The sequence below is a fragment of the Hypanus sabinus genome, chromosome 4 (assembly GCF_030144855.1).
Source record: "Hypanus sabinus isolate sHypSab1 chromosome 4, sHypSab1.hap1, whole genome shotgun sequence".
NCBI classification, from domain to species: domain Eukaryota; kingdom Metazoa; phylum Chordata; class Chondrichthyes; order Myliobatiformes; family Dasyatidae; genus Hypanus; species Hypanus sabinus.
Genome location: NC_082709.1, coordinates 58,029,482 through 58,043,963, shown reverse-complemented (window position 1 = coordinate 58,043,963; position 14,482 = coordinate 58,029,482). Strand labels below are relative to the sequence as shown.

Genomic DNA, 14,482 nt, shown 5'->3' with positions numbered 1-14,482 from the left:
TTGGAGTTCAACACGCTTCTTGTATAATTCAGGGTTCTTAGTTTGGGCATATATTTGATCCAATTCTTTAATCTGGTTAATGAGGTCTAATCGATCTGCACGGGATCTTCTGTTGAGATTTGCTGTGTAAGAGATTATGTGCCCCCTCAGATATGCTTTCATGGCATCCCAGACAATCTGGGATGGCACTTCAGGTGATGTATTAGTGTTAAAATAAAAGGTTATCTGATCCTTAATAAATTTTTAAAAATCATCATCCGATAGTAAAGTTGAATCAAACCGCCAGTGTTTATTCCTCTGAGGGAGACCAGGCAAATTCAGAGAGGGTGTAATTGAGGCATGGTCAGAGATCAGTATACTCTGATAGTCACAAGAGTGGGCAAATGGAATAAGTTGGTTATCGAGTAAGAAAGTAATTTTCTCTGTATTCTCAATCCACCGACCGCCTTTGCAACTTAAAATACACTCATTGTCCCACTTTTCCAGTTGTGATGAAGGGTTTTTGACCTGAAATGTTAGCTCTGCTCTTCTTCTAAAGGACTGCTGCGTGCTTCCAAAATTTTCTAATTTTGTTTTGGATTTCCTGTATCAGCAGTTTTCTTCCTATGACATTCACTCAGAAGGTGGTGAGCATGTGAAATGAGCTGTGGTGGATCCTGGTTTAATTGCAACTTTTACAAGATGTCTGGATAAGTACAAGGGTGAGACGGCTAGTCCAGGAGCAGGTCAGTGGGACTGGGCAGGATAACAGTTCAGCATAGACTAGATGGGCCAAAAGGCCTGATTCTGTGCTGTAGAGGTCTATGACTTTATGACATTACCTGATCCTGTTTCTTTCTGCACCTGCAGAGATCATTGGACAGTACAATGTTTTCAGATTTTCCAAGTTCCTAGATTCCTTATCTCCAAATTCTCACTCATCTTGTCAGTTTCATCTCCCCGATCACAATCTAAGATATTTGTTAGTTCCATCTCCCTGATCACAATCTAAGACACTTTCAGTAGAATTAGGAGATCAGACACCAGAAAACTTACACCTCAATACCTCAGTCTGACACTGACTGCAAAACCAGGAAATTCTCTGGTACTTTCCATATTTCCATCTAAATCACTCCAAACATTAGCCCAGAAAACTTGCTGGCACACCTCCACACGTCAGACTAACTCACAGCAAGTGACAGCCCGGAAAACTTTCCAAAATACTTTCCATCTTTCCCAAGAAGCTCACACATGCACGATCTCAGTCCAACTGATCCCAGAGTAAGCACCTCCTCAGTGCACTTCATATATAAATGTTGGGTTGGATTGTACAACCCTACAGTCAGGCTGTAGCTGCATGCTGGCGTGCCCCTTACCCGAGGACGTCCCGTCAGGCTGAGTCTGCATGCTGGCGTGCCCCTTACCCGAGGACTTCCCGTCAGGCTGAGTCTGCATGCTGGCGTGCCCCTTACCCGAGGACTTCCCGTCAGGCTGAGTCTGCCTCTTGTGTCTTCGCCTCAGAGCCTAAACAGAGACCAGAAATCGAATGAGGTACAAAGGACATTCAGTAGGCAGGGGGGGACATTTAGAACTGGGAAGGGCAGGGACAATACATATTTGAGGTAGAGTGGAGCATCCTCTATATTGCTACATCAAACAGATAGAGCACGAGTCAGAGAGAGAGAACAAAGGTCCCTCTTCATTTCACTTTAAAGATACAACTTCCAGCCCAACTAGCCCACATGTCACCCATGTGACCAATTGTCCTACTAGCCCATACATCATTGGAGCATGGGAGGAAACCAGAGCATGTGGAGAAAACTTACGCAGTCTAATTAAGCACCTTCGGGAATGACCCTGAGATAAGCTGAAATGACATTAGTTACTCAACCTCTGCACAGATTTGAAGCTGTTTCGAAGTAAATACCTTTTTCACCCAGAATATGCTTTGGGTGAAGAGTGCTGTTTCTTCCTAAACTCTGCTCAGTGCATCCAGTAAAGGAGAATTGCACCTCACTTCCAGAATAACAGCATTGTCACTAACCTTCTGTGCTCGTCTTTGTTTCGAGGTGAGCTGGGTTGGTGTTTGGGATCGACTGGAGTCTCCATCCATCTCCCAAAGAATGTCATCATCTGAAATAGAAAAACAGATGAGTTCAAGGTAATGTTGCAACTCTATAAAATCCCAGTGGAATATTGTGCTCAGTTCTGTTCACCTCATTATAGGAAAGGTCTGGAAGAGGGAGTACAGAGGAGATTTACCAGGATGCTTCCTGGATTAGAGGACATGTCTTGTGAGGATAGGTTGAGTGAGACAGGGCTTTTCCCTTTGGAGTGAATGAGGATGAGAGGTACTTGATACAGGTGTACAAGATCAGGGGTCACCAACCTTTTTTGCACTGCGGACCGGTTTAATATTGACAATATTTTTGCGGACCAGCCGACCAGGGGGTAGGGGGGGTATTAAACACGACCGGAATACAGCGATACTCGAAGCAGGTTCCTTATGTCCGGTCTATTCCGCAATTTAGTTTATGTGGCTATCAGCACTTGCTTCTGTTCTGCTTGCTCACGTTTTTTCTGCTCAAAAAACTCAATGGGTTTGTCTTTAAGTGCAGGGTGCTTGGACTCAAGGTGCTGAAGCAGCTTTGAGGGCTTCATTGCCCCATTAGACAGCCTCCGGGCCCGAACTCCAGCTTCCTGCCTGCCTGCCGCCAGATGCCTTGGCCAGGTGCATAGGCCAGGTGGGTAGGGTGAGAGGACAAGGTCAGGGCCAGAGGTCCCTGTGCCGGGGCCGCAGCAGTCACAGTCCGGAGAGAGTGACCAACCAAGCGAGGTGTGCGACAGGGCATGCGCCTGCCCCCTTAGGATCTATCGGCTGACAACAGTTTGGCTCGAGGGATAACTTTCAGTAGATCGCAGTGAGGTAACTGCTCTGCTATTTATGAAACCCTGAGCCTGAATTAGGTCATCTGCAAATATTTTAGCACCGGGTTCCTCACGAACACTCGGTGTGCTAAACAGGTTTAGAGGTGGCGCCCATCTGTCCGCGCTCCAGGCCAGTAACAACAGCACTTCCCGCCAGCTGCATGAGGCCAACCAGTGATCCTTGGCACGAGGGTGTCACTGTGTTTAGGCGACTGATGACCTCACGTGCGTTCAAGTTCAACAGTGGGCGTGACAGGGAATGAGGAACGGTGCAGCTGACTCATATCGTTTCGTATCGACAAATCATATCGTTTCCTCGTGGCCTGGTAGCACATGCTTGTGGCCCGCTGGTTAGGGACCACTGTACAAGATAAGAGACATAGATCAAATGGAAAGCCAGAGACATTTTCTAGGGGTGGAATTGACTAATAACAATGGGGCATAATTTTAAAGTGATTGGAGGAAAGTATAGAGAGATGTCAGGGGTAAGTTCTTCACACAGAGAGTGGTGAGTGTGTGGAATGCCCTGCTAGGGGTGATGGTAGAGGCAGATCCCTTAGGGGCACTTAAGAAACTCCTAGATTGGCACATGATGATAGAGAAATGGAGGGCTATGTAGGAGGGAAGGGTTATATTGATCATAGAGTACCTGTACTGTGCAGTAATGTTCTAACAGGTATCTCATAGCCTGCTCTGGCTAAAAAAAACAATCCTGTCAAACACTGAAGCAGAAAGGCAGAATCAGAAACCACCTGAACTAGACCAGACGTCCTCCTCCTGACAGGAACTTCTTGTTGCAGAATCGGTCTCTAATCCCCCTAAACAGACAAAATAGAATTATACAACAATTAACAGCGAGGTGCCTGTAATTCTGCCCAACATTCCCATGCCGGCTGAAAGGTGAGCCAAAAATACAGGAATCTCTCTGCAGGTCGATCATCATCTGTGACATCCCTTTGTAAGAGCTAACCAATTACTCCCACTCCCTGTCTCTTCCCCCACCCTAACCCACAATGTGTTTACCCATTTCCCATTAGGCTGTTAGCTAATCTATTCCCACTGACCTTTCAGACAGCAAATTACAGATCATAAGCTCTTCGTTAAACATTTTCCCTGCATCTAAGCCAGGATTGTTGACTTTACTTGTACTTTGTTTAAGAAAAATAGAAATGTTTTCCTTTTCCCATTTCTGCAGTTTTGTTGTAGAGTGGCCTGAACTAAATAGACAAATAGACAGGTTTACTTACAATTTTTTGCTGAGGTTAGGCAGTTAACTGGGAAACGGTCTGGGATATGTTCCACTGTGAACGAGCCTCTGAATTACACACAATACAGAACAAGTCTGACAACTAACCTGGTGTGTTTGGCCATTTAGGATTTTTTGCATATGGTTATTTATATCAAACAAGATAATGGGGCTAACACCATTCCAGGTCTTTAAAGGCAAAGGAAATTCAAGTAAGGGACGATGTTGTTTATTTTTTTTTTCACAGGAAACATCTCATGCTAGCTTGGCAGCAGCTAGTTGTTTGCAAGAACACATGACACTGGATGATACGTTTTGAAATCCTCACAGATCTAGTATACACATCAGTATTTGGATAGGAAACAGTTACAATAACAATATTATTTAGAAATGCTGTTATTTTTCAATTCTCTTTTTAAAAGATTGATATCATCTATTTTAATAGGTTTTCTAAAATGCTTTATTTATTTCAATCTGCGTCAGTTATACATTTCTCCTAATACTGAAGATATTTAAATCTGTCATCAGCTCTTGATTTAGTCTTTGCCTGAGCTATTAGTCTGTTCTGTTCGTTCATTCACATACTCACCTTCCATCCGCTGGTTTGGAATTGATCGATTCTTCTTACCACCAAAGCCCCGTAAGGGGGCCTTGCTTCCTGTCAATGTAAAACCACTCAGAGTTAGTAAAGATGTGCTGATCAGAGAAACCTGCTTCTACAACAGTCCAGACCTAGAGCTCCTTTCCATTCAGCTGGCTATCTGCTCCTGGGTTTCAGGCTTGGGGTCAGAATTAAGCTCGAATACCAATGAAAGCAGGAAGAGCAGGAGAACAGATGGCAGGTAGGTGAAAGGAAACCGGAAAGGTTAAAGTTTTGCTTCAACGTTAGTAAAACTAAAGAGCTGATTGTTGACTTCACAGAGCAAACATGCTCCAGTCTACATTGGGAGATCGGCGGAGGAGAGAGTCAGCAGCTTTAAATTCCTGGGCATTAACAAATCGGTAACTTGTCCTGGGCCCAGCACATAAATGCAATCGCAATGAAATTGCCACAACGTCTTCATATTCTTAGGAGGTTTGGTTTGTCACCAAACAGTAACCAAAGCTCTACAGACGTATCGTTGAAAGTGTCCTGACTGGTTGTATCATCGTCAGATACAGCAATTCAAATGCAAAGGAACACAAGAAGCTGCAAAGACTGGTAGACTCAACACCATACATCACAGGCACATCCCTCCCAACCATCGGTAGTACCTACAGGAGGCATTGCCTCAGGAAGACAATCTCTATCAAAGATCCCCACTATCCTGACCATGCCATCTTCTCACAGCTTCCATCAGGCAGGAGGAACAGAATCCTGAAGCCCCAGGTTCAAAACAGCTGCTTCCCTTCAGCCATTCAGTTCTTGAACCAACCAGCAAAACCATACTCACTAGCAATACCATAAGCATTTTGATCACTTTGCACTAAGATTGACTTTTTTAATCTAACTGTATTCTTTCTTGTAAAAATTATGCACATATATGATGCTATGTAGAAACGATGTTTCCTTTGTTGGGGGCATCCAGAACCAGAGGGCACAGCCTCAAAGTTGAGGGGTGACCATTTAGAACAGAGTTAAGGAAGAACTTTTTTAGCCAGAGAATAGTAAATCTGTGGAATGCTCTGCCACAGACTGCAGTCCATGCATATATTTAAGGCAGAAGTTTATAAGTTTCCTGATTGGTCAGGACACCAAAGGATATGGCGAGAAGGCAGGTGTATGGAGTTGAATGGGATCCAGGATCAGCCATGATGGAATGGCAGAGCAGACTCGATTGGCTGAATGGCCTAATTCTATGGTTTTATGTGCCTATGAAGCTGCTGCAATTCAGTTTTTCATTGCAGCTGTGCATACATGTACTTGTAAATAAATTCAACTTGGAGGTTCAAGAGTCTATGCTCAGCTGTCAATGACCTGTCACCAATATCTGGTCTAAATGACAGAGGAAGTGCATAGAGGTTTTGGGAGAGCAGGAGGGTGAATGAGGGGGTGAGGAGAAGGAATGATGTACAGGGAGTGACAGAGACGGAGAGAAGGGGTGGGGAAAAGAGTAGAAGTGAGATGGACAAAAGTGGTAGGAGAAGAGGCAGAGGAATGGGATGGTTAGTAAGAGAGAGTGGTAAACAAAGAGTAGTTGAGCTAGGAGTCTGAGCTAAGAGACAGAAGATTGATGATGGGTTGAAGGAGCAGATGCCAGAGGCGACGGTGATCTACTATCACCACTCTCAGTGATCTACACTAAACGTGTTCGTGCTCCCATACTGCTGATTTACTTTAATCATCTGGTCAAAGTTATGTAAGCCATCTCATTTGGACTTGAATTTTATGCTACTGCAATATTTCAGGGAGCACGAAGCGCAGAAACAAATAGCACTGTGGTGGTTGTATGCTCTAGGATCAATTGTTTAGTGACAATAAAGCATAATGAGTACATTATTATATGACTTTTCAATTCATAACCACATTTCTTAAAGGTCAGTAAGCTCCCCTGTATGAGGTGGGATGAAAATACGACTGGCAGAAAATGTTGGAAGCATTTAGCAGGTCAGGTAACATTTGTTGAAAGGGAAGCGTCAATATTTCAGATCAAGGACTTCATCAGAACTGGAAAATTGAGTTTTAAACGACAGAGATGGGGAGGGGTGAAGAGGGCATATCAGTGATAGGATGCAGGCCAATGTTGTCATGGTAAGAATTACTTTAGACCAGGGGTTCATGGATCCCTTGCTTAATGGTATTGATCCATGCCATTAAAAAGGTTGGGAACCCCTGCTTTAGACACTGGCATCTCAAGGTGAAAGAGGAGTAAATTCAAATTGAAATACCCAGCAACATCTGCAGTTAGATTAAAATAAAAGATGCTTTTCTGAAATTGCTACATACAATACTGAGTGCCCAGAGCTAAGATTGCATTGGGCATCACTGTTCAAATTAAGGAAGTCAGAGACCGAGTGAGATGGAGAATTAAAGAGACAGGAGATTGAATGTTCAGAATTGTCCATGAGGTATTCTGCAAATTGCTTTTGACTTCCCTTAATCAGAGGAGACCAGGGCCTGAGAGTCAAGTATAGGTGATTAAATTTTGAGGTAATGCAGGTGTATTGCTGCTTCACCTGGATGTGGTATCTGGGAACCCAAATCCTGAGAGAAATAGATAGAGGGAAAAAAGTGTTACACCCCCTTTATTGTCTGTGAAGAAGAATGGTTGGTAGAGATGGAAGAACAAATTGGGGAGGAGTGGAAAGTAAGGTTCCTTTGCAATGCTGAACGGGAATGGAGAATGTCTGGGGATGGAATTGGAGGGGGAATTTACAGAGACTGTCCCGTTGAATGTGTAGGCTGGTGGGGAGCATTGGTAGGAACCCAAACTTAATCTAGCGGAGAGGGGGAGGTGGGTGAGTGCAGATGTGCAGAAAATGAAGGTTGACAGTCTTTTTGACGGCGTACGATGAGGAGGCACAACTAAAGTCAAAGGAAGGTGCCTCAGACGCACTGATGAGGAATGTCTTACCTTCAGAACAGTCGCAACACAAGCAGAACCAGAAGAATGAATGGAGTTCTTTCTAGAAGCAAAATGGGAAGGCGAGTAATCAAGATAGCTGTAGCAGTGCTGGTTGGTGGACGTATATGGATATCAGTCCCAACAGAGAGGTAGAGATGACAAGAAGGGGAAGAGTTCAAAGTGGGCCCTGTGAAAGTTGACAACGTACAGTAATTGGCAGCACAGGTAATGATCTTTTGACTTGTACTAATGCAGGAAACAGCACTGATACAGTCATCAACGTAATGGAAATATTGCTGAGGGAGTGAGCCTGAAGAGGACCGAACAAAGACCTCTTCACATATCCAACACCAGTATGGGCTTGGCTCCAACTCGGGTGGGCTCCCAGGCTTGGGGAAAATTAACAGAGAAGCTGTTTAATATGGGAATGAATTCAACCAGGTGAATGAGGGTGGTGGTGAAAAGGAACAGGTTGGGCTCTATGCAAGGAATGAATCAAAGACCCCCAGACAAGAAAAGTATCAGAGATGACATGGGTGTAAGGAATTGGGCAAAAGGGAGAAAGAATAGAGTCAGGGTGTCCAGAAATACACTCTGTGGGGAGGAATTAAAGGATCCATCGGGTTAGACCTGCTTGGGAATCTAGGGGAGGAGAAAGTATCAGGTTTTCCAGAGCAAGGGAATCAAGAGGCTAGAGATGTGGTGGGAAAATCTCTGAGAAAATGAAGTCAGTGACTAAATGGGAGATGATGTGCTGATTTTTAGCAGTGGGGCCGTGGTCCAGAGAGAAGTATGATAAGGTATCCGAGAGCTGAGGTTTGGCCTAATACCACTACTCCATTCCCAAGTAACAGCAGGAAAGGTCCGTATGAAGCAGAGTGCTGCAAGTTCAGAGTGGAGAAGCACAAACTAAAGGCAATGGAACAACTGAGTTGGCCACTGTCACAGTGGCAGTAGATGTGGAGACAGTAAAGCACCACAAAGAGGTAGCATGCAGATCAGGGGTTGTGGAAACGGCAGAATGGGAGAAAGACTCGTCAACAGAAAGACTCAACTTTATGAAGGCAGTGAAATTCATTGAGGTGGGGGGTGCAAAGCTGAGGCATCCGCTGAGGACTGGTTATTTGGAATCATTGCGGGGAATATTAGAAGGAATTATGATAGAATGGAAAGTGGTTGTTTTGAGGCATAGAATTGATGAGAGTAGAGGAGTAAGCTCCAGGAGCATATTAGAATTCAGCAGCAGTTGATATTTGGGATCTTTGAAGTATCAGAATTCAATTGAATAGTATGAACATAATTGATTGGGGCATCAAAGTTTTAAAATGAACTGTCTTATGTGCATAAATGGGTTGGTAGACTCCATAATAGCAAACATATGGACCGTGGGTGGGGGTGAGTTGAAATAGTCCATGATGGGTATAGCACAATGGGCTATGGAAGGAGTTCAAACGAGATATTTAAATCTACCAAGGAGAACAGATAAACTTATTTACTATTGTCACTTGTACCAAGGTACAGTGAAAGACTGACTTATATACCATCCATACAGATCATTTTGTTACAACAGTTCTTTGAGGGGAAAATAATAACAGAATAAAGTGTTACGGAGAAAGTGCAGTGCAGGCAGACAATAAGGTGCAAAGGTCATGGCAAGGTAGACACTGAGGTCAGGAGTCTACTTTATCCTACAAGGGAACTGTTAAATGGTGTCACAGCAGAGTGAGCAGATTGTCTTAAGATCACATCTGAAAAGTGACATCCCAACAGTGAAATGTGTGCGTAGCTGCTCCCATCCTGTGGTTTTGTGAGTAAAGCTGTAACTGGACCACATGGAATGAGGGGCAAGTGGGTCCCTTCACATCTCCTTCCACAAGGCAAGGACTCAAAAGGCACAGAGAGCGACCAACATTTCCACACCTCTGCTCCGTGGGAGCGACTGACCTTTCGCATGAGAGGAGCTGCTCAAGAAGCTGCCAGCTGGACCTCGGACTGAGTCTAGCATGGAGAGTCGAACAATGTCACCATCAGGAGCCATAATAAGGCTACCCATCGAAATATCTTTGTGAACCTCTGGAGAAAGAAAGAGAAAATGAATCTCTCGCTACCTTTTAGTAACCAGTGCAAAAGGACAGCACCACATCCGGCATTCAAGGCATATCAAGACCAAAATGACACTGGAGTCCCACACACCATAGTCAGTCTTAACATCAAAATACAACTGGACTGTTTCACTAACACACAGTGCTAGGCAGGACATCAGCAGACTTTACTATAGGACATTAATAAATTAAATGAGTGGGAAAAAAAACTGTAACAATTATCGCTTACACAGATATCAAGTTCTTGGGACCTACAGAAGATTTCCTTGGGCAGAGAAACCCAATTCTGAGCAGATAGACTCAGAATGTTTTTAAAAAAAGCTTAAAATACTAATGGATTTCTTTTTCTTTTACTGAAAAAGGGTTGAAATACGACTGGGGGGGGGAAGTAATATCAAATTTCCAAAGCTCTGGTTAGACACAACGGGCAGTGGGAACCTGAAACACTGTTAAAACTATTGCCGAGGATGCAAGCCGTTGGGGGAGGTTAAAACTGGGTTGGATAAAGTTTCATTGGCCAAGAGCATTGAATAATGTTGAAGGGAAATTGGTGAACAAGCAAATGGTTGGAATAATATGAGAGCCTGCACACTCTCCTGCTCCAGCGTTTTACCCCTTCTTATATTGATGTATAGAAGTGTAGGGAAGTGTATGGTCATCAGTTTGACAGGAAGAATAAAGGTGCAGACTATTTTCTAAACAGGGAGCAAATTCAGAAATGGTGCAAAGGTACTGGTTCCTAAAGGTTAACTTGCAGCTGTGGTTGGTAAGGAAGGCAAATGCAATGTTAGCATTCATTTCGAGAGGACTACAATGTGAAAGCAAGGGTGTAATGCTGAGGCTTTGGTTAGACTGCAGTTGGTGTATTGTGAGCAGTTTTGGGTCCCTTTTGTAAAGAAAGGATGTACTGACATTAGAAAGGGGACAGAAGGCTCAGAGAAATTATCCTGAGAATGAAAGGGTTAATGTTTGAGGAGCTTTTGATGGTTCTGGGCCCATACTCACTGGTGTCTGGAAGAATAAAGTGAGATCTCATTGAAACATACTAAATATTGAAAGGCCCAGACAGAGTGAACGTGGAGAGGATGTTTCCTATAGCTGGGGAGTCAAGGGCCAGAGGTCACAGCCGCAGAATGCAAGGACAACCCTTTAGAACGGAGATAAGGAGGAATTTCTTCAGCCAGAGGATGTTGAACCTGTGGAACTCATCGTCACGGACGGCTGCAGAGGCCGAGTCACTGGGTATATTTAGAGCAGAGATTGATAGGTTCTTGATTATGAAGGGAATCGAAGATTAGGGGGAGAAGGCAGGAGAATGGGACTGAGAGGGATAATCAATCACCCGTGATGGCCTAATCTGCTCCATTGTCTTTTGGTGTCTAGCCTTACCCCTCAGTTTCCCCGGCACAGTGCCTCGAACAATTCCTGCAGCGGAAGTCTTAGTTCGACGGGCTTTACTCCTGAAGCATGCCATGCTGCTTTGCTTTCCTGGACCTGCTGTGCCTTGAATTGGAGGCAGCATCTGGAGGACTGGACCTTCTTTCAGGCTCCGAACAACATTCTCTAGGTGGGAGGAGAAGGAGATTATGAAAGGCAGCCTTCACAGTGCAAGCAGAAAGCAGACCATAAATTATCACAAGCTGAAAATGTTAAGGGATAGATGAGAAACGTATCCAGCTTTCTCATTTTCCACACCTTGCAATTTTAATCTGAGCGTCCAAGCTATGAGGACAGTAATTACATGTGATACCTCTGAAACAGGAAGATTGCTTCTTAGGGATAGTCAGGGATAGGTTACTGCTCAAAGCAGGGTAGGCCAAAGGACCCCAATGTAATAGATATAAATCTATCATCAAGCTGCACTCTATGAAAGGGAGGGTCTTCATGTAGAGCACCACACTGGGGCAGACTGAGGCTCCTCACAGAACCCCACACTGGGGCAGACTGAGGCTCCTCACAGAACCCCACACTGGGACAGACTGAGGCTCCTCACAGAACCCCACACTGGGGCAGACTGAGGCTCCTCACAGAACCCCACACTGGGACAGACTGAGGCTCCTCACAGAACTCCACACTGGGGCAGACTGAGGCTCCTCACAGAACCCCACACTGGGGCAGACTGAGGCTCCTCACAGAACCCCACACTGGGGCAGACTGAGGCTCCTCACAGAACTCCACACTGGGGCAGACTGAGGCTCCTCACAGAACCCCACACTGGGGCAGACTGAGGCTCCTCACAGAACTCCACACTGGGGCAGACTGAGGCTCCTCAGAACTCCACACTGGGGCAGACTGAGGCTCCTCACAGAACTCCACACTGGGGCAGACTGAGGCTCCTCACAGAACCCCACACTGGGGCAGACTGAGGCTCCTCACAGAACTCCACACTGGGACAGACTGAGGCTCCTCACAGAACCCCACACTGGGGCAGACTGAGGCTCCTCACAGAACTCCACACTGGGACAGACTGAGGCTCCTCACAGAACTCCACACTGGGGCAGACTGAGGCTCCTCACAGAACTCCACACTGGGGCAGACTGAGGCTCCTCACAGAACTCTACACTGGGGCTCCTCACAGAACTCCACACTGGGGCTCCTCACAGAACTCCACACTGGGGCAGACTGAGGCTCCTCACAGAACTCCACACTGGGGCTCCTCACAGAACTCCACACTGGGGCTCCTCACAGAACTCCACACTGGGACAGACTGAGGCTCCTCACAGAACCCCACACTGGGGCAGACTGAGGCTCCTCACAGAACTCCACACTGGGACAGACTGAGGCTCCTCACAGAACCCCACACTGGGGCAGACTGAGGCCACTCACAGAACCCCACACTGGGGCAGACTGAGGCTCCTCACAGAACCCCACACTGGGGCAGACTGAGGCTCCTCACAGAACCCCACACTGGGGCAGACTGAGGCTCCTCACAGAACTCCACTCTGGGGCAGACTGAGGCTCCTCACAGAACCCCACACTGGGACAGACTGAGGCTCCTCACAGAACCACACTGGGACAGACTGAGGCTCCTCACAGAACCCCACACTGGGGCAGACTGAGGCTCCTCACAGAACCCCACACTGGGGCAGACTGAGGCTCCTCACAGAACTCCACACTGGGGCAGACTGAGGCTCCTCACAGAACCCCACACTGAGGCAGACTGAGGCTCCTCACAGAACCCCACACTGGGGCAGACTGAGGCTCCTCACAGAACTCCACACTGGGGCAGACTGAGGCTCCTCACAGAACCCCACACTGGGACAGACTGAGGCTCCTCACAGAACCCCACACTGGGGCAGACTGAGGCTCCTCACAGAACCCCACACTGGGGCAGACTGAGGCTCCTCACAGAACCCCACACTGAGGCTCCTCACAGAACTCCACACTGGGGCAGACTGAGGCTCCTCACAGAACCCCACACTGGGGCAGACTGAGGCTCCTCACAGAACCCCACACTGGGGCAGACTGAGGCTCCTCACAGAACCCCACACTGAGGCTCCTCACAGAACTCCACACTGGGGCAGACTGAGGCTCCTCACAGAACCCCACACTGGGGCAGACTGAGGCTCCTCACAGAACTCCACACTGGGACAGACTGAGGCTCCTCACAGAACCCCACACTGGGGCAGACTGAGGCTCCTCACAGAACCCCACACTGGGGCAGACTGAGGCTCCTCACAGAACTCCACACTGGGGCAGACTGAGGCTCCTCACAGAACTCCACACTGGGGCAGACTGAGGCTCCTCACAGAACCCCACACTGGGGCAGACTGAGGCTCCTCACAGAACCCCACACTGGGGCTCCTCACAGAACCCCACACTGGGGCAGACTGAGGCTCCTCACAGAACCCCACACTGGGGCAGACTGGGGCTCCTCACAGAACTCCACACTGGGACAGACTGAGGCTCCTCACAGAACTCCACACTGGGGCAGACTGAGGCTCCTCACAGAACCCCACACTGGGGCAGACTGAGGCTCCTCACAGAACCCCACACGGGCAGACTGAGGCTCCTCACAGAACCCCACACTGAGGCAGACTGAGGCTCCTCACAGAACCCCACACTGGGGCAGAGTGAGGCTCCTCACAGAACTCCACACTGGGGCAGACTGAGGCTCCTCACAGAACCCCACACTGGGACAGACTGAGGCTCCTCACAGAACTCCACACTGGGGCAGACTGAGGCTCCTCACAGAACTCCACACTGAGGCAGACTGAGGCTCCTCACAGAACCCCACACTGGGGCAGACTGAGGCCACTCACAGAACTCCACACTGGGGCAGACTGAGGCTCCTCACAGAACCCCACACTGGGGCAGACTGAGGCTCCTCACAGAACCCCACACTGGGACAGACTGAGGCTCCTCAGAACTCCACACTGGGGCAGACTGAGGCTCCTCACAGAACTCCACACTGGGGCAGACTGAGGCTCCTCACAGAACCCCACACTGGGGCAGACTGAGGCTCCTCACAGAACTCCACACTGGGGCAGACTGAGGCTCCTCACAGAACCCCACACTGGGGCAGACTGAGGCCACTCACAGAACTCCACACTGGGGCAGACTGAGGCTCCTCACAGAACCCCACACTGGGGCAGACTGAGGCTCCACACAGAACCCCACACTGGGGCAGACTGAGGCTCCTCACAGAACCCCACACTGGGACAGACTGAGGCTCCTCAGAA

The 14,482-nt window shown here is 47.4% G+C and overlaps 1 protein-coding gene across 6 annotated transcripts in view; it reads right to left on the bottom strand.

Annotated features, from left to right (window-relative positions):
* LOC132392797 (uncharacterized protein KIAA2012-like) overlaps positions 1-14,482 on the bottom strand; it is an 83,640-nt gene that overhangs the window by 33,644 nt on the left and 35,514 nt on the right. For 4 of the 6 annotated variants that reach the window (XR_009511653.1, XM_059967171.1, XM_059967172.1 and 1 more), the window contains exons 10-15: positions 11,190-11,363; positions 9,643-9,771; positions 4,743-4,811; positions 3,660-3,725; positions 2,024-2,112; positions 1,356-1,503 (exon numbers count right to left, since the gene is read on the bottom strand). Coding sequence is in view for 5 of the 6 variants with exons in the window: in XM_059967171.1 (XP_059823154.1) it covers positions 1,356-1,503; positions 2,024-2,112; positions 3,660-3,725; positions 4,743-4,811; positions 9,643-9,771; positions 11,190-11,363 (675 nt within the window). In the remaining variant the exon portion in view is untranslated. The remainder of the gene's footprint in view (positions 1-1,355; positions 1,504-2,023; positions 2,113-3,659; positions 3,726-4,742; positions 4,812-9,642; positions 9,772-11,189; positions 11,364-14,482) is intronic. The other 2 variants (XM_059967173.1, XM_059967175.1) reach the window with 2 other exon arrangements.